This window comes from Ovis aries, chromosome 24, assembly GCF_016772045.2.
Source record: "Ovis aries strain OAR_USU_Benz2616 breed Rambouillet chromosome 24, ARS-UI_Ramb_v3.0, whole genome shotgun sequence".
In the NCBI taxonomy this organism is placed as follows: domain Eukaryota; kingdom Metazoa; phylum Chordata; class Mammalia; order Artiodactyla; family Bovidae; genus Ovis; species Ovis aries.
The window spans coordinates 920,931-943,390 of record NC_056077.1 but is presented as its reverse complement, the minus strand read 5'-3'; the positions used below and the strand labels follow the sequence as shown (position 1 = coordinate 943,390).

The window sequence follows — 22,460 nt, the reverse complement described above, 5'->3', positions numbered from 1 at the left end:
TTGGGGGCAGGTAGAGGGTTTCACCAGACTTCTCTCTATTCTTAGCTATGTCCAAGACTTTCCATTTTTAAAAATTAAAAATATTGATCAAGGTAGAATTCTTCACTTTTCTCTAAAATACTTCACTAGCAAAGAATATTTCTTCTCTTTGCCGTATTCTAACACCAGACTTGGAAAAGGAAGTCTGAGTCATAATAAAGGCTAGCAAAGCTTCAGTTCAGTTCAGTCGCTCAGTCGTGTCCGACTCTTTGCCATACACACAAAAACCAGCCTTTCACTAACGTGTTAATTATCTGCTCCTAAACAAGAGCTGCCCTCCACCATCCCAGGAAGTCCATCCAAGTCCGGTACTCAGATCACATCCAACTCTGCTTCTTCCCCAGCAGTCCTGGGAGCAGACGGAGGGGGCGATGCCACAGCAGACCTCCCTCACTAGCCCACTCCCACCAAGTCCTGAGTCATCTTGAATTCACCCCCAAACTGAAGATTCCACCAGGAGCTCCTAGAACAAAGAATGTCGACTCAGTTCTACTCTGAATAATATTTAGAAACAACTCAGCCCCAAATAGCAACCTAAAGTTTTTCCCACTGTGATCAATAAGAATGTCATAACAAAAGGTGGTTCCCAAATGAAAATGATTTTATGATAGTCAATAAGATGAAACTTTGTGGGATTAAAGTTTAGAGCCACCAAACCTAAGAACTTGGGAGCCATCTAAATGTCATGAGCGGAAGACTTAGTCCCTGTTTCAACACTGACAATATGTGAGGCCTTGGAAAGTCACTTAGCTTTTATGGGCCTCCAGTTTCTCACCCGTGGCATGAATCTCTTCCATGTATGACCACCTCAGAGAAAAGCTGATGACCCAGGGAAAACACAAATGAACCTCATATAAGCTATAAAGCACTGCATCAAAGTCAGAGTACGGTGAAGAAGAACAAATGTGCCGATTCCCTAACATGCTTGATGGGTATGATGAGGAAGCGTATGTTTGGAGAGAAGACACATCGTTCTAGTGAAAAACAACTGAGGATGCCCAAGGTGCTCTCCAGCTGGGGGGCAACAAAGAAAAGCATCAAAACCCCTGAACCACTGATCACAACCCATGCGAACCATACAAGACACTGTCCAGCGATCACAATCCAGGCTAATCTCTCTCACTAGACTTACAGAGGGTCTAATGGACACGTCTCTCTCTCTGCCCATTAGCCTAAGAGATGGGAGACCTGTCCTGGGCAATGTCTTCAAACCAGAGCTACACACAAGCGTCACACTGACCAAGAGGTCAACATTCAGGATACCCATACGGACACGTCCAGACTGAAAACCCAACAAGGAGCCCTGACGCAGGATGACCCAGTTCTTTACATGACTGCTTAATGGACACCATGAATACTCAAGGGGCACAGAGATCCTGTATAGAAGTTCTTAATGTTCTGGCGGAACCCTGCATACCAGGGTGTCCATTTTACCTCTTGGCTTAAACATGCATATGTACCTCACATGTTCCTGAACGCCCACTTCACAAATATTCACACGTATGAAAAGTCAACTAAACACAAACACTAGCACATCAGCCTTTTGGAATGTCTCATCACTGAACAATGCATTTAAAAGAACACCTGTCACCTCCGTGGTGTCTATCTGGGTCAACAGCAGGACACACACAGCCACGCTGTTGTCTCCACCTGAACTTTCGTAAGTGCTGAGATGGGGGAAGGCCTGGACCTTGAAGCTCACCTTCTCCCAGAGCAGCGCAGCCCTGGGAGCGGCTCGGGACCCTCTGCCTGCGCATTCCCTCACCTGCCCAGCACCTCAGCTGTCCCTCAGGAGGTGGACCTGATGGAGTTCTGTGGAGTCTGTATTCACCGCAGTGCTCTAGGGTTCATCCCTCTCCCTTGGCACAGAAGGTAAGGAAGTGAACATTTTTAGCCTTCACTGTCTCCCAAACAAGGAACCTACCTAGAATACAAGTCAACCATAGATGGTGAAGTAACTGTGCTCAAAATAGATTATTAATATGATCTTAAGCATCCAAGTGCAGCCTAGCTTTTGCAGACAGGAGTGAATTACTTCAGCCAAACCGATCTTGGGCTCTCAGTTGGGAGACCTGCTGGCACCTGTCCATCCGGGGGGCACTTCTATGCAGCAGACAGGGGGCATGTCTCCAGGCCAGGAGCTACCCTCAATTTAGGAAAGATCCAGCTGTGTGGCTTGGGATGGCAGGGAAAGAAACTGACTGCAGAGAATAAAACCTCTTTAAAGGGGGAAGACGTGCTTCAGCGAATTCAGCTAGAGGTGAGGGCAGAAGCGGTGAATCAGAAGAGAAGCGGGACCCATGGCCTCCACTGCACTCCACGACCAACGCGCGAGCCCGGCCCTCACGCGGCGAGTTACCTGCTCCGCTCCGTAGACGGTGGCGAACTGGACGAAGTCCTCGATGCGCACGAAGCCGTCCCCGTCCCCGTCTAGGGCATCGAACACGGCTCGGAGGCGGGGGCTGTCCTCCGGACACCCCGCAGGCTCGCTCGTTAGGGGGTGAGTCTGGCTAAAGTCAGAAGGCCCGTTCGGGTCCTCGGGACCCAGCTCCAGGGCCGGATCGCCCACCTCGGGCGCCGCGAAGGAGGGGAAGAAGTCGACCTCGCCCCTCAGGTGATGGCTGCGGCTGAAGTCCTGCGCGCGGACGGACGCGCTATGCGCGGGGCCGTCACCCTCTGGCTCCATCGTCCAGAAGAGCGGGCCGAGCTCCGGCAGGGCCAGGTCAGGGTCGGAGTCGGGGTCGGGGTCGGGGTCGGGGTCCCCGCCCGCGCGCTGCGGCCGCCGCTCCCATCCCGGAGATCGCCCGGCATCCACGCCGGCCGCGGGGTCCTGCGGGCCGAGCCCCGGGCTCCGGGCGGGGGCGGACGGCGCGCCGGGCCCGCCAGGCTCCGGGTCGGGGCCCGGGCCGCCCGCGGGGGAGGCCGGCCGGCCCGGCTCCATCTTCATGGGCGCGCCCCCGGCCGCGGCGCGGGCCCCCGAGGCCAGTGGTGCTGCGGGCGGCAGACAAAGGCGCTCAGGGCGCGGCGGCGGGCGCGGGCATCCCCGCGGCGGCGCGGGCGGGCGCGCGCGGGGCGCCCGGGCTGCTCCGGCTGGCTCTCGGGCCCTGCTCCACCCTTGCCCATCTTCGCGCCGCGCCTCAGCTGTCCTCGGCCCGGCGGCGCGGCGGGCGCGGGCCCATGGCGGCGGCGGGCGGCCGAGGGAGGTCGAGGGGCAGGGCGGGACGGGACTCTGAGGCGCAGGACTCTGTGGAGGGGACCCTGAGGAGAAGAGCCCCGAGGACGCGAAAGAAGAGGATGACGCCGAGGAGGCGACTGAGGTACCGGAGCGCACGCCGCCGTCCTCGCCCCGCCCTTCACCGGCCTGACGTCAGCACGTCGCGCCGCCGGCTGGCCCCGCCCCTCGCCGGCCAGGTATAAAGGCAGACTCCAGCGCCGCAAGGCGGCCAGTGTCGCTTACCCTCGGGTGGGGACCCGGAGGCGGGTGTGCTTGGAGGATGCGGACCCGGGCGTGACGTCACCGACCCACGCACGCGGCGGATGGACTGAGTGCTGCCGGCGTAAAGCGCCCCCACAACACGCAATGAACGCGATCCTGAAGGGGCGGGGGACGTGCACGTGGCACCTCCAGCAGACTCCTGCTGCGCGGAGACACCCGCCTGAGTATGGAAGGGCCTTGGAAACGCGGTCCGTCCCTAGTGACCGAAGGAACGCGTGGCCAAACACTGAGACCGTTTTTAAAATCTGTGACAAGTGTTCCCCCCCCCCCCCACAGGCTACCCAGTGCTCGTCGCCAGTGTACTGCCAGGCCTCCCAAGCGCTGCGGCAGTCTTTGACAACTGACATCTGTTTCTCTAGATGTCACTGTCGTCAGTGGGGACACAGGGAGCCAGACAGCAACACAGGCACCTTGCAGCAGGGACAAAAGTGGAGACATGCAGATGGGAGCCAGTAAGCTGCCAGGCCCCAGGCAAGGTGCATGTAGCATTACAGGCTCCATTTAGAGCCCGTAATAAGATGCGGGGGAACGCACTGCCCCGGCTGTGTTCATAAGCAGCTTTGGTGAGAACCAAAGGAGGCTGAGCCTGCTTCCAGGCGTACTGTGAGGAGCGCTGTGTTGGTTAACCGAGTCATCTGCCATGATAAAGTCCCAAGGCATGTGGCCCCAGTGTTTGTGAGGCTGGCATTGGGAAAAGAAGGATGAAGGAATACCCCCAACCCAAAAACTATATTCTCAGTTTCTTATAAGAGCTCTGTGCTTTCATGAGGAAGATACTGCACTCAAAGGAAAAAAAAAAAAAAATCACCTCCAGGAACTTCCCTGACGGTCCAGTGGTTAAAAATCCACCTGCCAATGCAGGGGACACGAGTTCAATCCCTGGTTCAAGAACTAAGATCACTCATGCCACGGAGCAGCTAAGCCCCTGTGCCGCGACTACAGAGCCCAGTGCTCTGGAGCCCATGAACCGCAATTACTGAGTCCTGGAGCCACAGCTCCTGAAGCCCACCCTTCCTAGCTGCTGCTGCTGCTGCGAAGTCACTTCAGTCATGCCCGACTCGGTGCGACCCCATGGACTGCAGCCTACCAGGCTCCTCTGTCCATGGGATTTTCCGGGCAGGAGTACTGGAGCGGGTTGCCATTGCCTTCTCTGACCCTCCCTAGAGCCCGTGCTCTGAAACAAGAGAAGCCAAGGCAATGAGAACCCCAGGCACCGCAACTAGAGAGTAGCCCCGGCTCACCACAGCTGGAGATAGCCTACATGCAACAACGCAGAGTCCATGCATTGCAATAGAACTCAGCACAGCCAGAAAAAAAAAAATTTCCAGTTTTCAGAAGAATCTGAAATTGGACTGATGCCTTTGGCCAGATACAGCTTTTAAAGGTAGTTATAGTGATGTGTCAACTTTTCTAAATAAGGATGTTAACATGGGGGAGGTGAAACCAAATGAAGCAAGGGCTGCACCCCCAAGGAAACAGCTCTCTGGCTGCTGTGCCAGTTCCTGAAAAATCTGCATGCCTTGGCTGGCCAATGTACCCAAACAGAAGCCCAGCATGGAGAACACACACCTTCCTGCTTGGACCACTTCAAGAGACTGTCCCTGAAACATTAAAGGTGACAAGTGCCTGGTCAGTCATTTGGACCTCCAGCATCCACGTAGACATTTTCCGTCTCTAACATTCAAGATGAACCAGCTGGAGGGAAGCACCCCTGCTGCCGTTTTTACCTGCTCCCCCATGCCCACCCCATGCACATTTTAATTTAGCCGTGTAACAGGTACACAGACGAGGAAGGGAGAGGGTGGGGTAGGTGCAGCTCACATCTGTTGGCATTTAGGTCTGAGTGACTGTCTGTGAAAACCTCCCTCTATGAGTCCTTCTTTTTGAAAGGTACCTGGGACAAACACTTATCTTTTGGAACTCTCAAGCAAATGGGTCTCCTTAATCCCTCGTCGCTGGTGACCTTCGACCTATGGAGAAAGATGGGAAAAAGAAGACCAGCAGAGTGACTCAGCAGATTCCTAGCATGGAACTGTTGACAGGGGAGCAAAGGGAAAGTAGGTCAGGAAGCCTCAGAAGAAGAATGCACAGGTCTCCCCTGGGGAAGGGCCTCTCCACTGCCTGGGTGAGAGCTGGCCACTGATAGCAAGGGGGTAGGCGGTGACAGGCAAGGCTAAATCTGATCACAAATATTCTTATTTAATGCACATCTCAAAAAAAAAAAAAAAAAAAAGAGGAAACACAAAAATTTACAGTGGACAGTACATATGTTTCCCCCATTTTTGCTAGTCTGATAAACTTAAAATGGCATCTCATCTTGTCTTATTTGAATTTAGCTGAATGCTAGCATGGTGGCGCATTTCTTGCTATGTTTAGTGACCAACTGCTGCTGCTGCTAAGTCGCTTCAGTCGTGTCCGACTCTGTGCGACCCCATAGATGGCAGCCCACCAGGCTCCGCCGTCCCTGGGATTCTCCAGGCAAGAACACGGGAGTGGGTTGCCATTTCCTCCTCCAATGTATGAAAGTGAAAAGTGAAAGTGAAGTCGCTCAGTCATGTCAGACTCTTAGCGACCCCACGGACTGCAGCCTACCAGGCTCCTCCGTCCATGGGATTTTCCAGCTAAGAGTATTGGAGTGGGCTGCCATTGCCTTCTCTGACTGACCAACTAGGGTCTGTGAACTGCCCACTTGTAGCACTTGCCTGTTTTTCTTTGGGGTTCTCTTTTTCTTTAGGGAAATCTCTCATCAGTTTTTGATACTGCAAATATCTTCTCCCTGCTTGTGACTCCTTTGTGATTTCTGTTGGAGAAGATTAGACATAAATCTTTAATTTTTAGTAGTCAAATCCATTATTTTTATCCTTGGTGACTTTGCTAATAATAAAGAAAAGATTGACTTTTCTATAGCTGGTGCCAGTTGCCTGTACAGAAACCTTACAACTAGATCCGAAGTGACATCAGATACAAAAAATAATTAGAGAAATCAAAGACATAAAAGTGGAAAGTGAGGGAATCACCGGGCAGTCCAGTGGTCAAGACTTACCTCTGCCAAGGGTGCAGGTTTGAACCCTGGTCGGGGAACTAATATCCTGCTAGTCACAAGGTGTGGTCAGAAAAAATAAAAAATAAAAACTTTAAAAGCTTTAGAACACTTTGAAAAATATCTTTATTATCTTGGAGCAGGAACGTTTCTTATGTAAGAGTAAAAACTACAAACAAAGAGAATGATTTGAAGTTAAATACATTAAACTTTAAACTTTCCAAAAGTAAAGGAAAACAAATCAGATTGAGCAGGGCTGGGGGAAAGGGAAATTAGTTGGAGTGAAGGAGCTGCTTCATACCTTGATTCTAATACCTTGGTTCTATAACTGAAAGTGTTTGTCAAAATTCACAGAACTGTACACTACAAAGAATGAATTTTACTGTATGTAAAGTATGCTGCTGCTGCTACTAAGTAGCTTCAGTCGTGTCCGACTCTGTGCGACCCCATAGACGGCAGCCCATCAGGTTCCCCCGTCCCTGGATTCTCCGGGCAAGGACACTGGAGTGGGGTGCCATTGCCTTCTCCAATGCATGAAGGTGAAAAGTGAAAGTGAAATCGCTCAGTCGTGTCCGACTATTAGCGACCCCATGGACTGCATACCTTAGTAAAAATTAATTTTAAAAACTTCGCTTTCTGTTTGACGCAAGACACATCATAGATTGGTGTCTTAGTCTGCTCATGATGCTATGACCAAATGCCATATACTGAGTGGTTAAAAAACACATTTAGTTTTCACAATTCTACAATCTGGGAAGTCTGAGATCACGATGCCAGTGTTACCCTAGAACAATTAAAAAGCTGGCTGTTTTGCCAGCAAAATGGGTTTATTCTGAAGCAGCAAAGATTTATAATTGGAGACATGCAAATATGGCCAGCAAAGGCGAGGAACTGCTTTTATAGAGGAGAAGTGGGGGGGTTGGAGGAGGCTGTTGTAAACAAAGTGTCCATTGGAGGAAATTGGGAGTTGAGAGTGCAGCCGCTTTTCTCTGGCTGAACTGTGACAAGCTCTCATTGGCTGGACTGTTCTGAACGAAGATAAATTATTGTTTCCTGCTGCTGGGTAGTATAACTGCTGCTGCTGCTGCTAAGTCGTTTCAGTCGTGTCCAACTCTGTGTGACCCCATAGACGGCAGTCCATCAGGCTCCCCCGTCCCTGGGATTCTCCAGACAAGAACACTGGAGTGGGTTGCCATTTCCTTCTCCAATGCATGAAAGTGAAGTCACTCAGTCGTGTCCGACTCTTAGCGACCCCATGGACTGCAGCCCACCAGGCTCCTCCGTCCATGGGATTTTCCAGGCAAGAGTACTGGAGTGGGGTGCCACTGCCTTCTCCAGGGTAGTATAACAGTGGCAGATATTGGGATCTGTGCTGTTGAGGAGTATGTGCCTGAAAGCGCCCCCTTCTGGCAGCCTGGCTCTATTTTCATGGAGCTCCCAAGTTTAGGAGGAGGGATCCCAAGGTCAACGGGAAGCATCTAAGCTGGCCAGGGGTGACCCCAGTGCCCCAGGGAGGCCTGGGGGTGGCCCTGGTGATGCCAGCAGGAGAGGGCAGAGGTCTATTCCAGGGGAAGAAGGGACCTGCTGCAGACCCGTGATGGGGTCACAGCAAGAAGGACCAGGGCCACCAAACAGCCTACCCCCCGGCACCCCCGGAAAGGGTTCTAAATTCGGCTGTGGCCCACGCTTCTGCCGCCTGTCCCACCTTCTCCCGCAGAAGAGGCTGGCCTCGCCCTTCTGGCCTGAGCCACCATCCTGGCTGGGTAATCTGGGGTGAGGCGCAGAGAGAGGCAAGGGGCTTTCCAGACTGGAGGAGAGGCTTTGTAGGCACCCGGCGTGTTTGTCCTCTTACTTGTGGTTCAAGGACGTGGACGGTCAGAGCTCACCAAACTCTGCTTGTCACTTGTGCGCAATCTGTCAAATGCTGATTATACCTCAATCAAGCTGCAAACAAAAACTCCTGGCCAGATATTTTCAATCTGATTTTCAGATTGAAAATTTTGATATTTTCAATGTTGATATTGAAAATGACATAAGTATTTTGCATGGGGTAAGCACACCGGGAGCAGGGTCGACTTAGATCTGGATCACATCCACCCTCCACGGCTCCTGCAGCCAGGGGCGCAGTCCACACTTGTGTTTAATGATATTTATTCAGGGGGGAAGGGTTTTTTCTCACTTTCAAATTTAGTAAAGTACATTTATTAGAGTAAAAATAGACCATGAGTTTGTAAGTCGCAATTTAACTCCTCCTGAGGCAGCCGAGGTTTGGATGCTTTCCTTATCTTAACGTCTCACTCTGCAGTTCCTGGGACGACAGGCATCTCTAGTCCTCGTGGTGCCCACGTCCACACCCTCCGAGCCTCCCCTGCAGCCAGGATCCCAACCCATGCCCGGGGAGGGGCGCTGAGGATCCGACTCAGAGGTTTGTACACAGATCCAGGACTTCCTGTTTTAGCCTCAGGTCATGGTTTTCAGAGGTGAAGATCTGATTCTTACCACTCTCCTCCCTTGGGGTAAAAATTGTCCAAATTACACATGATGGTGGGAGAGTGACAAGTTAACTCTGTAGATTTCTGACATTCCTTATTCCTTCTTCAGCAGACTTCTGTCAGTGCTGTCTTTGGCAAGATGCTCTGATGTACACATGCGATGAGGTGCCCCCCCAGATACTCCAAAATTTGGAGATAAAGTTATCCTCTGGGACTTCAATGAATGAACTCCATGCCCTGTCCATAGGGTCGCAAGGAGTCGGACACGACTGAAGCAACTTATCACATACTGATAACATGTCACCTAGGAAATGATGCGAGTCAGTCAGTAAATAAGTGACTAAAGAGTTTGAAAAGCCTCTGTTTGCTGACAGAGTAAAGTAGGTCTGATCCCAGAGACCTGAACCAGAATGCAGCGGTAAATATGAAATCCAGGGAAGAAGCTGGTTCCCCAAGACACCTAGGACAGAAGAGTTGAGTCGGATGGAAAAGTGAGCAGGGAGCCTCTGCTGTCTCCAGCTGGGTCTGGGGTTTTGCCAGCAAGGGGACCCGAGGCTCATGCAGTCACACACACACACACACACACACACACACACACACACACACACACTCAGCACACTGGTCTGCACATTGGTCTCTAGTGATTGTGTCCGATGTGAGTCAGGACCCACGTGGGATGCCTGCTCACATGCATTTTCTAGAAGTGCTAGGAGCTGCCAGGTTCATACAATGCAATCAACCCTTGTGTGTGTGAGTGTGTGTGTGTGTGTGTGTGTTAGTTGCTCAATCATGTCTGACTCTTTTCAACCCCATGGACTGTAGCCCACCAGGCTTCTCTGTCCATGGAATTCTCCAGGCAAGAATACTGCAGTGGAAAAAAAAAAATATTGTAGTGGGTAGTCATTCCCTTCTCCAGGGGATCTTCCCGACCTAGGGATCGAACCTGGGTCTCCTATATTGCAGGCGGATTCTTTACCAGCTGAGCCCCAAGGGAAGCCTGAAATCAACCCTTGGCCTCCTTTATTGAGCAAGAGCCAGACCCTGACCCGAACTGGGACCCGTGTCTGACCAAAGGAACGCTGGCTCTCTCTGCAGGGGGTTGGGTCACAGCTTGCACACAGGGAGCCTGATGAAGAGCAGACGGGCAGCGAGGGGAGGGGGGGTTCACTGGGAAGGTGGAGGTGGGAGAAGGAAGACCCCAATCCCCAGCTTCATCCCTAAGCTCTAGAGCATCCCCCACCCCCGGGAGTCTGGGAAGGGCCCAGGATCTCCCCCTCCTTCCCCTCTAGCATCCAGCAGAGACTGGCCCAAGTGCCCAGAGGGAAATGCCCGAGGGAGCCCACACCCTCTCTGCAGCCTGAGAAGTCCCCACCCCAGAGGGCCCCTTGGCCCTGCCCAAGAGGACACAGCTGCCCGGCTGCAGCATAACTGGGCCTCAGGGCTGAGCCTGGGGAGAGCAGGATGCCTGCCTGGACACGCAGCCCCGAGTGAGGGCTTGACCACTGCAAGGTGAGCTGGGTCTGACCACACAAGAACCCTGCCCAGGGCTCAGTGTCTCCCCCTTCATCACTCAGCGAGGCCACGTCTCTGGCTGAGAGGAAATTCAGGAGGGCCAGTCGTGCTCACGCTGGCCCCCAGCCAGGGCGCCGGGCAAAGGGCTGTGTGCACGGTGGGCGGACCACGTCCGGTGAGGTCAGCCTCAGCCTCTCAAGTCTCCTCCTGCATCAGGTGGCCTGGCCCCGGCAGGTCCCACAGGGCCCTCTGGGCCACCAGAGACCAGTGGGGAGGACGCCACCCAGGGACCCAGAGCTAGCACTGCACAGCCTCCAGTCCTTTCGAGATGACCCAAGACAAAACATGGGCAAGCCAGTGCAGTGCCCATGGGCAAGCCAGTGCAGCGCCAGGTTACCACAGCAACAGGAGGAGCGCGTTGGGAAACTCCCCAATACTATGCTTATTTAAGGCAATTTTGAGGTTCACTGTGCAATGCCTTGGGAATACCCAGCATGACTCCACACAAGGGTGAACAAATTGGGGTCATTCATATATTCACTCAACGGAGTGTGCAGCATGGAGCAGGGCCTGGAAGGTTGAACCCTGGCAGTGGGCAGCCTCTGCCGTGGCTTGAAGTTTTTATGTAGGATACAGGCTCACCCCATAGCAGGTGGAGTCGGAGTGGGCAGGGCCTATAAACCAGCTTCCACAGCTGAGACTCATGCATGAAAAATGAGCCTTTGTTTCAGTGAACCTTTCTAAGAGAATTTTAGAGACTGTTAAAGAAGGGGACAGTCTAGTTTTCTGCCAGTTGCCACCGACTTCAAGTGCCACTGCTGGGTCCCGTGTCGGCCCGTCACCATGTGCACCTGGCCCTCCTGGCCAGCCCGTCCAGAGCCCAGCTAGCAAGCGACAGGGGCCAGACATGCCTGTGACCGAGCGCCCCACAGCCATCCTGGACCTGCGGGACGACAGCAGGGGCTGCCAGACTAACCGAACAGCGAGGTCGATTTCTTTATCTTTTCAAGTGGGTTTTTTTTTTTTAAGTTATTTAGCAGTTTGTTTATTTCTGGCTGCGCTGGGTCTTCATTGCTGCATGTGGGCTTTCTCTAGCTGCAACGTGCAGGCTTCTCTGTGGTGGCCTCTCCTGTTGCAGAGCGCGGGCCCTAGGGTGACCCAGCTTCAGTAGTTGTAGCACATGGGGCTTGTGCCCGCCAGTGTGTGGGATCTTCCCGGGCCAGGGACTGAACCTGTGTGGATTCTTAACCACTGGACCCCAGGACAGTCTGCGAGGCCAATTTCTTACAGGTGAGCTGACAACCACATGCAGATGATGAAGACTGGGGGACAGACCTCACGGTGTGTGTTAACTGTGCTGAATAACTTTGGGTCCACTGGATGGGGCCGATGGACGCCTAGGTGGCTTGTCACCTGGTATTTCTGGAAGAGAGTCACATTGATTCAGTACCTGGAAGACCTGCCCTCAGCAGTGGCAGCACAGGAAAGGGCAAGTCCCTCACCCTCTTCCCTGGACCGTCGAGCCCCTGATGCTTGGTCCTTCGGGCTCAGACTGAATCACACCATCTGCTTTCCCGGGGCTCCAGCTCGCAGTCGGCAGATCATGGGACTTCTCAGCCCCCAGTCACATGAGCCAGTCCCTATAATAAGTCTCCTCCTGTGGATCTATATATATCCCGCTGGCTGCCTTTCTCTGGAGAACCCTGACTAGCAGTAATGAGAGGCTCATTCTCACTCTCGGAACCCGCCTGCCACTCTCATCCTCCAGGAGCTGAGCCTCTGTGCCCCAGGCCCTCGGATATGGCTGGCGGGATAGCCTCCCTGGGCCTTCTCCATCTCCTCAGGGACAGCAGACCCCAACTCTCAGGCACAAGGGGTCTGTGGCTACCTCTCCCCAGCACCTGCCTTCCCGCCATGGCAAGCACCCACTTGCCTTGCTGGTGGACCTCCTGGCCTTGGTTTAAGTGGCAAGCAAGACCCCTCTGCCCACTGGGTTCCCTGCTCCTGCACTGTGAGGGCAGGAAGGAACTCAGGTGGGCGCGGGTGCCTGCGGCAGAGGGCTCAAGCCCAGAGTGAGTGGCAGCACCCGGACCAGCCTCGGAGGACACCCCTCCCAACCGGGAGCCAACAGCCTCCCCTTGCTCCTAGGCTCTCTTCATCTGTGGGCGGGGGGCGGGGGGGTGCATGTCAGGCATTAGGCAGTGTTTTGTAAACTCTTCACAGGAAAAAGACAAAAAGGAGACACACTGCTGCCTCTCAATGCCCAGCTCACCAGTCCAGGTGTCCTCCTTCTCCTTCTAGAAGTATCATGAAGTCCACTGAATATATAATTTCATAGTAAGACGTTTATTTTTTCAGGAAATGCATTTTCTGGCAAAACTCTAGAACCTGTGCCTATGCAAATGGATGATACGGGAGGCGGTGCGGAGGACGGCAGTTAGCCACCTGTCCGGCCAGAGGGCAGACCAACAACTCTAAGGACGCTGAAGTTTTTAACAGCACAGAAAACAAGCCCAGGATCCAAGTAGCCCCCTTAGGGCTTGGCCTGAATGTGTGTCACTGGGGAACAATTGAGAGTCCAGAGATCCCCCTCCCCCTGGGCCTGAGGGAGGGTGACAATGGGGCCAGGTCTCCTGGAGGGTCCAGAGCGTGAGCCTCTGATGACCAAGGACTAAGTCCTCTCCAGGGCAGGTGGGAGCACCCCAACCTGTGCCGGCAGAGGTCCTGTCTGCAGCTCACGCACCCGGGGGAGAGGACGCAGGACACAGGCCTGGGGGCTGCACTCAGACACACTCCGCCAGCCTTCCTGGTCTGGCATTTCTGTCAAGCCAAGGTCTCAAAGTGGGAGAGCAGAAGACGGCCTGAAACACCTTCTTTTCTCCACTCAGGCCGCGGGAGCCACCTGGAGGCACCCCCTGGACACAGGCAGGAGAGAAAGACCAGCCTGGGTTGGGCTGGGGCGGGGCCTGGCCAGGTGCTGGAGCACAGGCCGCCCGAGGGCGTATGGGCAGGTCCCTGCCTGGTCACTGCCCCTGCTTCCCTGTGCACAGACAGGGCCATGGGGAGGGCACGTGGGCGCAGCACTGCTCCTAGAGGAAGGTCTCTCTTCAGACGCCCGGCTGGGACTGCTCGGTCTGGTGCTCAGGCTGGGCAGGCAGGCAGGTGGCAGGTCTGCGGTCTGAGACTGGTCTATGGATCAGTCCCCTGCAGCGCGCTGTCCACTGCCTGTCAGAAGCATCAGCAGACACCAGGTCACTGGGGCACCGAGGGATGCCAGGCTGGCCCCCTACAAGCCCTGGGGGAGTAAGTGGCAGGCTGGGCGACAGCAGGCCACCAGACCTGTGTGTCTCCTGAAGTGGACACAGTGGCCCCTCGCCTCCTCCCTGCCCTCCCCCAGTGCTCTCTACCCCAGCGACTGGGGGGCCTGCCCAGCACCCACGCCCTCCTGCCGCGTGAGGCCTTGCTGCCTCCTCCCCTGCTCCCACCCCCCACCCCGCTCTGTGTGTCTGGAGGACTGAGAACACATTTTATTGTTCAGATGCTAAGTCACGTGCAACTCTGCGACCCCATGGACTGCGGCACTCTAGGCTCCTCTGTCCTTCACCGTCTCCTGGAGTTTGCTCAGACTCCTGTCTGCTGACTGTGTCTGCCAGCCACCACACCAGAGAGCCGACTAGCATCACTTCTCCTACAAGCAGGCCCACCCGAGACCAGGAGTCCCTCCAGAAGCCGGCGCCCACCACAGCTTCGTGGGGAGACCGAACACTGTGAGCCCTGGGTGTTCTTTCACCACAACCACCTCCGACGGGACAGGAGCCAGTCTAAGTCCTGTCTCTACCTTGTGATGGGGACCCAGGAGGCGGGGGCTGGGCCCTCCCAGCATCCCCACCATGCCCTGTGTGCCCACAAGACCATCCAGCCCTCGCCCCACAAGTGGAGCCAGGGAGCCCAGGGTGCCTAAGAGCGCATCTAGAAATACACGTGAGCGACTGAGGGGCAAGGCGTCAGGCCCAGCGCAGTGACCCCTGGCCACAGGTGGGTGTCTGGGAAGGGGGCCAAGGACACGGATGACCGCGATGGTGGGAACGGGGCGTCACCTAAAGCTTAGCGGAGGGTGAGAAATCTGCCAGCGACTGGACATCATTAGGGAACGTTAGCCAGGCCCCCCCGTCAACCACCAGCAGGGCCCCCGTCACGAAGGATGCCAGCGGGCTGGCCAGGAAGAGGGCACTGTGGGCGATTTCCGTCTTGTTCCCCAGCCTCTGCAGGGGGCTGGCCAGGACCTTTGCCCTCAGGCCAGCCTGTGGGGCACCTGGGAAGGAGGAAGAGGTTCAGGCAAGTCCCAGGACCCGGTGGCCACCACCTTCCTCTGCCAGCCTCCCCTGAGCCACATCCGGTAACGCTGGGGACGCCGGCAGCGTTGTCCTGGGCCGGGCCCAGTAACCCCACTGTGGAGCTAGCACAAGGCCTGTCCCTGCTCGCGGCCAAGGCTCTGGAGGCTTCAGTGGGGCCCTTTGCGTGCGGCTCACGAGGCCAGCAGCTCCTGAGCTCTAGCTCTAGGGGCAGCTGCCCAAGTCCTGCCCCTAGCCCAGTGCAGGGCTGTGCGAACTGTCCCCAGGCTGGGGATGGACTCTGCCCACCCGGGGAGCCATGAGGCTTGTCTCTGACCCCAGGCCTATCCCAGCCAGGTGGGAGGAGTGCCCCTGGAGGTATTGTGGGGCCTGTGCCTGGGGGAGCACCTGCTGGGCTAGCCTTACCCAGACGCCGCAACCCCTCAGTGCCACTGATGGGGCCAGGGGCAAGGCTGTTGACGCGGATGTTCTGGGGGCCCCACTCCACAGCCAGGTGCCGCGTCATCGCATCTGCAGGGGAGGCAGGCTATGTAAGGGAGAAGCAGGGCTGCCCGGCCTTCAGGGTGTCCCGGACGTGGTGGGGGCGCAGCTTCATTGGGACACTGCCGGCCTCCGGGGACGGGGAGGAACCCAGGCGGGCAGACCAGGGGGGTGCCTGTACCCACGGCCGCCTTGGCAGAGCCTGCATGCACTTGGAGCACCTGCCCCCGGGCGCCCAGGGTTGCAGTGATGTTCACGATCACCCCTCCATGGTCCTGCAACACACAAGGGAGGCAGTGAGTGCGCGGTCAGGACCCGGAGGCCCCGGCTTCAGGACACTCACCCGGAAGAACTTCTCGTAGAGCACACGAGACACGTTGAAGGTGCCCAAGGTGTCGATGTCCATCACAGTCTTGAAGGCGTTGGAGGACAAGGCGCTGGCCGGGCACAGGAAGTTCCCAGCTGCACCTGCAGGCGGAAGGAGACATCGGTCAAAGCATCTGCATCCTCAGGATGGTCCCAGCCGGCCAGGGAGGGAACCTCAGCTTTCGGACAAACTCTTGAATGAGGGGCAGAGCAGGTGTTATGGGTTGGATCGCATGCTTCAAAGAGATACACTCTTCAGCGTATCCCAACACCTGATGCCTGTCACGGCTTGAGTGTCCAGTCGTGTCCAACTCTTTGTAATCCCACCAGGCTTCTCTGTCCATTCGATTCCCCAGGCAAGAACACTGGAGCAGGTCGCCATTTCCTTCTCCAGGAGACCTTCCCAACCCAGAGATCCAAACCACATCTCCTGTGTCTCCTGAGTCGGGAAGCAGGTTCTTTAGCCACTGCACCAACTGCAAAGCCCAGTGCAGGTAAACTTAACTTTATGTGGAAACATGGTCTTTGCAGATGTCATCAAGATAAGGTGAGATGCAAACATCTCTTCATTCCACAAGAGAAAACTATGACGATCAGAAACTTTCAGTGAAAAAACAAACATAAGAGGAACACATCCTTCAGATAACCAAACAGTGTAAAATACTGCAGGGTTTTGACCAAGGGCTGGAGTATAAGAAGGTGGACTCAATTTCAATGTTGCTCTAATTAGCATGTGGTTCAAAATCTTGGAGCCAAAGAAAAGGAAATCCAGTCATAGCACAAAGCTTGGTGGTTTATTGAATAACAGTTAAATAATCATAATGTAAATGCTGTTCATGGTTTTCATCTTTTTAAGAGAACGTTTAATTACGGTTACAGAGTTGAGTACCAATATTATCAGCCTTGATGGCGTAAAAGTGCAATTTACAAGGTAGGATGGCAGGGCAGGTGCCTGGAAAAGTAATGGTGTCTTTTAAAGTGGGAAGTTGATAGGTAGAGTCTGTTGTCGATGGGGGAAGAGGTCATTTTATTTTACTTAAAGAGTAATGATAAAGTTGCTAAAATATAAAAGAGAGAAGAAGGGAGAACAGCATGAGGTCAACAAGAAATGCCTGAAGGAGATAGTTAAGGTGGAATGTCTCAGAAAGGAAAACGGATACATTATCACGTGTTTATAAATACAGGGTCCAGAGGTTTTTAGGTTCTAGACAGTCTGGAGACGCATTAGGCATCTGCGTATTCTTTTCTAATTAAGGAAGCAAAATTGAGGCAATTATGAGCCGCAGGAAAAATAAAAGTTTTCAGAAACTACACTGCATTAATTCAACTGTGAATAACGTTAGTCATCATATAAAGTCAGTCATATTTATGTAGACATTGAATACAAATAATAACAAATTATTAGGTAACCCTAGGAGAATTGGAAAGGAGTGTATACGTAATGGAGAATACATCAAGATCTGATACAGAAATGTCGGTTTTAAAAAAAAGCAGTATAACTTGTCACTTAGAAAGAAGTACAGTAACAAATAGTACAGTAACAATACAGGTAGTCTCTGGTGAATGAAAATCAGGGATGGGCAGAGAAAAAGTGGAGAATTGCTGTTTTTTCACTACTGGTCTAACAGTAACAGTGTTTTTTTTCTTAACCCTGTGTGTATGTGTATATCAGACAAACCTCTGTTAAAATACAAACTAATTTTGTGGTCCAGACGAACCCAACAGTCTGCCTAAATCCCTGTTTTTTCAAACCTATTAAATGAGAGTAAACATATCCAATGGATAGATCAGTCTGAGAGTTAAAAATAAGCCTGCCTTAGTGCTTGATATATACACAATAAAAGTATTTGTTTTTACAGAAAAAAAATAAAAAGATGAGATGATACTGAACAGGGTGGCCTAAACCCAAGGAGTGCTGTCCTTAACGGGGACACAGCCGTGCACAGAGAGACGGAGCAGAGGCTGGAGGAATGCAGCCAGGAGCCGACGGATGCCAGAGAGCAGCCCCAGGAGCCACAGGCCGGGCCCGGACAGACTCTCCCGGCCTCCTGTGGGAACGCGGCCCACCACACCTCGCTCTCACATCTCTGGCCTCCAGACTGTGAGAGAATGCGATCCTGCTGTTTGAAGCTGCCCAGCTGAGGACTTTGTCAGGGGCAGGAAAATAATACACTAATTGGGGGGGGGGGTGTTTAAAGTAATTTTTACTAGAGTATTTTGTCACGCTGTAAGGTTTTAAAGGAAATTCCAGCAGAAACGTACCTGAATGTAAAGCAGAGACTATAGTTAACAGTCGTAACAAATGCAAGGCGTTCATAGTAGACACTATGTGTTTGTGTGTGGCAGGAGTGTGGTATGAGCAGTTGTTTATACTATCTGCTCAATTAGTCTGTGAATCTAAAACTACTAAAACAGGGGCTTTCCTGGTGGTCCAGTGATTAAGGATCCACCTTGCAACACAGGGGATGCAGGTTCAATCCCTAGTCCCACAGGCCTCGGGGCAACTAAGCCTTCAAGCTGCAACTACTGAGCTTGAGCACCACCATCAAGACCTGACACAGTCAAATAAATAAGTATTGAAAAGTAAAACTATACTAAAACAATAATGTGTCTTCCCTTGTCCTTAACGGGGAGCTTCAGGACAAGAGAGTGACCCTTCTCTGTGATTCAGCCTAGTTCTCGGGGCATCCTCCTGAGCCACGGCTGCATGGACCCAGGAGGGGCACAGCTGGGCTGAGACTGGCCTGGAGCCAGGACAGTTCCAGGGCTTCCAAACAGGAAGGTGTGGTATTGCAGACCCATCAGAAGCCCCCAGTCATGCTCAACAGGGACTCACAGTTGATGAGAATGTCGATCTTCCCGAACTCCTTCAGGGCCTGCTCTACAGCTGCCGTGATGGCGAGGGGAGCTCGGACGTCCAGAGACAGAGGGAGGCATCTCTGGCTGGTGGCAGCGGCCAGCTTTCTGGCAGCCTAGAAGCCAGACAGGAAGAGAGGTGGGCAGCAGCCTGCTGGCCTCACCTGGAGGCATAGCCCTTCAGGATCCAATGAGGATGATGAGCCAGGTTCCGCCAGGGACCTGGGTTCTGCAGCTGAAACCCACCCTGGAGAGGCACAGCTGCCAAGCGGCCCTCTCCAGGGCCACAACCCCTGGTGGACGCTAAGACATCCTATACCCTCTCCCCTCTCATCACCCTCCAGGCCACTGGTCACAGGTCAACAGCAGCTCCAGCTCATGTCCAGTCCCTGTGCTGAGACCAGCTATGGCAGGGGAAATATGTTCCCCTCTCAAGAACCTGCTGAGCCCAGAGATCTCTGCTGGGGCCACAGTACCACCCAACAGAAGGGTCGCTTCACAGGACCCGATAATTAGATTCTGTAAAAACACGAGAGTATCCCTGGGGAGCACTTCCACTGAAGCTCCATATTTGGGAGACAGGTTGGTTTTGGTATGATCACCCTCTGGACCTCAGGACCTTCCAGGCCTAGGCTCCTGGCCCCCAAAGTCACCCATGGACAGCTACGCACAGGAGAGCCCCCTCACCATCGATACTCTGGGAAGACTTCTGCTGGCGATGACTGTGTGGCAGCCGTGCCTGCAAAGCCAGAGAGCAGGAGTGAGGGCAGCAGGGCGCAAGGGACACACTCAGCAGGGCTCCTGCCCAGCAATCTAAGGGGCCCCCTCCCGCAGGGGGTCTCTCAGGCTTAAGCATCAGCCCAGGGCTGAAGGCACAGCTGGCAGAGGGCCCAGGGGCCTATGTGGGGCTGAGTGACTGTGGCAGACCCCTTTCAAATGTTCTCTGACGGACCTGGAACTAGATGGGTTCCCACCACTGACCGGCATTTTGCCCAGGATCCCAGGCCCCCTCCCAAGGAGGAGGGGACAGCAAGATGGGGCATGGAGCACTCAAAGCAATGCTCACTTACCGCATGAAAATCTCAGCAATCCGGAACCCAATTCCAGAGCCACCACCTGTGATGAAAGCCACCTTGTCCCTGAGAGAAAAACAGAGACTCTTTACAGAGGCCCCTGTTCAGACTTCCTTGATGGTCCACTGGCTGGGACTCCATGCTCCCAATGCAGGGGGCACAGGAGCCACCCCTGGTCAGGAAACTAGACCCCGTATGCCACAACTAAGATCCAGTGCAGCTAAATAAATAAATTCTAAATAAATAAAAAATACAAAGAGTAAGAGACTGCTGTTGAATGGGGATAGGGGAGGTGCTCTTCCACGGATCCTCTGCCCTGGGCACGTGGGTCAAATTCGAGAAACGCCACTTTTGAAGGCCTGCATTCCTCAGCTTTCTGAATCTTTGGGAAGAATGATTTCAACCTAGAAGTCTCTATGCAGAAAGCTATCAATTAATGAGAAATGTTTTCAAAACATAAGCCTTCCTCCAGCCGCCCTCTAAATGGATAGGATAGCAGATTCCTGGAGAAAGAGAAACAAGTAGGCTTTTCTTGACATAAGAGAAGCCATTTGGGGCCTACGCCATTCTGTGATCTAAGCCTGGACACAGTGCTGTCCTCCACAGGTCTCAGAAGAATACAGAAACTAACAACTGTCATCAGGCAAGAGAAGTAACAATGGCCAAGATACGAATCATATACTGGTTGTAAAGTCTCCCAATTCTGCTTTGATGGTAAAGATCAGCCTGAAGTGCTCAATCACCTGACCAGCTGGAACCTCTGAGATGATGACAGTGACTTTTTCTGACACTCATGACTCTAACGAACTAACGATTGGACTTGTTCAACTACCCAAACCCCTTCTTAAGATGCTTGCACTCTTAGCTTAAATCCTCCCCAAATTTGCTGTTCGGAGAGACAGCTATGGGGAAAATCTTCAGTGTTCTCCTTACTTGCTGCTAGTAATAATTAATCCTTCCTCCTCCTGACCTTTGCTCTGTGTTTTCTGACACTCGTCCCCACCTCCCCATCGGTAAACAGGACATGCTCACGCAGGACAAAGATTGGAACACCAGTACTTGCATCGCTGGGATACCCGAACATCTGGACAGCCTGGACACCAGGCTTGGGGTCCTCACACATCCCAGGAAAACCTCAGTCCCCCGCTGCGCGCACCGCAGGCGACCCCGCCCCTTGCCCGGCTCCCTGGGGCGCCCCAGACGCGACGCTCACTGGAGCAAGTCCGGATGGAAGAGGTGGCGGTACTCCGGGAGACAGTCGTCCTCGCTGACGTCGGCTGGTGGTTGGGCCATGGCGCTCGGAGCGCGCCTGGGTGGCAAAAGCAGAGACCCGCCGGGATGCCAGAACTCTAACCTCGGCTTCAAAGGACGGGAGGCTCTCTAGGACGCGGACGCCCCGCCACTCGTCCCTCGCTCCTCCCAGGACGCCCCGCCCCTCGTCCCCTCGCTCCTCCCAGGACGCCCCGCCCCTCGTCCCCTCGCTCCTCCCAGGACGCCCCGCCCCTCGTCCCCTCTCCCAGGACGCCCCACCCCTCGTCCCTCGCTCCTCCCAGGACGCCCCGCCCCTCGACCCTCGCTCCTCCCAGGACGCCCCGCCCCTCACAACCTCGCTCCTCCCAGGACGCCCCGCCCACCCCGGTCCTCACGCCTCCCAGAGTGCCCCGCCCCCACGACAGTCGCTACTCCCACGAAGCCCCGTCCACTCAGTCCTCAATCTTCCCAGGAAGCTCCGCCCCCGCGACCCACACCATTCCCAGGATGCGCCCCCCCGCCCGCTTCCCTTCCCCAGCCTCTCCACGAACGTCCCGCCCTCAGGGCCCCGCGGCCTGCTGGGACTGGAAGTCAGTCTGCGCGCCGCGGCGGGCGCAGGCGCAGTGCAGCGGGCCGGTTCCCGTGGCGGAGGCGGGGTCAACGCGAATCAAAACTCAGCTTTTTGTACTCCTTTTCGCAAGATTGGGCGTCAGTGCTGGATTGGGGGCCAGCCGGACACAGAGAACATTTGGTTCCCGGGCTGAGGTGGAGCTCACGGGCCGAGGCGGGGCCTCTCGGCTTCCCTCACCGCTTTGGGCCTTGCTGTGCATTTAAAACACTTCTTCGGACTCGCCTAGCATTTAAATATCTTCCCTTCCCGGGTGCTTCTCTACCCTGTTGCAAAGAGGGAAGGAGACTAGCGCCTAGGAAAATCACGGGAAACTAGGAAGGCCTTTTCCTCGCATGGCCAGCCCCAGGATCAGCTTCAAACATGACCCTTTCATGGCCAGTTAAAGGTTAGACCCTTCAACCGCGCCCTCAAGTGGAGGCACAGGGAAAAACCTGAGCGGGGAACCCAAGGCCAGCGTCTCAAAGACGTCATAAAGCAGGGAGAGGACCAGTCGGTCTCAGCAGGTGTAATGATATGCAGTATCCAATACCTGTGACAAGTGCCTAGGGACTGTGTGGAGTGATATGCAGTGTCAATGTGGCCTTTCTGCCTTCTGCCTTTCTGGCCTTTCTGCCACCAGCCTTTCTGCCTTCGCGGCGGCTTCAGCTCCCTGCCTACCCCTTCCTGCTACTGTTCACAACTGCCTAGGGCTCCTCCTTGAGGGACAGCACAAGCTCTGTGGCTCAACTTGGAGCTCCCAGGTTACATACAGGCTGGAGGCTTCTGGACTTCTGCCTATCTCATACATTCAACAAAGTTCTTGATCTCCTGGTATGTGAGATGGTAAGCTTCATTTCTACTTTCAAGCTGCTTACAACTTTGAATAAGGCCTC

General features: G+C 54.2%; 2 protein-coding genes across 2 annotated transcripts in view; both read right to left on the bottom strand.

Moving 5' to 3' along the window:
* RAB11FIP3 (RAB11 family interacting protein 3) overlaps positions 1-3,353 on the bottom strand; it is a 59,109-nt gene extending 55,756 nt beyond the window's left edge. Inside the window, exon 1 of the mRNA XM_042239861.1 lies at positions 2,399-3,353. Coding sequence (XP_042095795.1) covers positions 2,399-2,986 — 588 coding nt within the window. The 5' untranslated portion in view covers positions 2,987-3,353. The remainder of the gene's footprint in view (positions 1-2,398) is intronic.
* Positions 3,354-12,904: 9,551 nt separating this feature from the next.
* Positions 12,905-21,127, bottom strand: DECR2 (2,4-dienoyl-CoA reductase 2). Its single transcript, XM_027961476.2, has 9 exons — positions 20,920-21,127; positions 19,704-19,772; positions 19,321-19,372; positions 18,614-18,749; positions 15,755-15,879; positions 15,593-15,686; positions 15,337-15,441; positions 14,677-14,891; positions 12,905-13,804 (listed from the first exon to the last, which is right to left on the bottom strand). Exons 1-8 carry the CDS (start codon positions 20,997-20,999, stop codon positions 14,677-14,679), a joined length of 876 nt encoding a protein of 291 aa, XP_027817277.1. The 5' UTR covers positions 21,000-21,127; the 3' UTR covers positions 12,905-13,804.
* Positions 21,128-22,460: the final 1,333 nt, after the last annotated feature.

Coding starts and splice junctions, on each gene's coding strand:
- DECR2 (XM_027961476.2), bottom strand. CDS start 20,999: ATGGCCCAACCACCAGCCGACGTCAGCGAGGACGACTGTCTCCCGGAG. Junction 15,687..15,754: donor TCTACGAGAAGTTCTTCCGG/GTGAGTGTCCTG, acceptor TGTGTGTTGCAG/GACCATGGAGGGGTGATCGT. Junction 15,442..15,592: donor CTCTGCCAAGGCGGCCGTGG/GTACAGGCACCC, acceptor CCTCCCCTGCAG/ATGCGATGACGCGGCACCTG.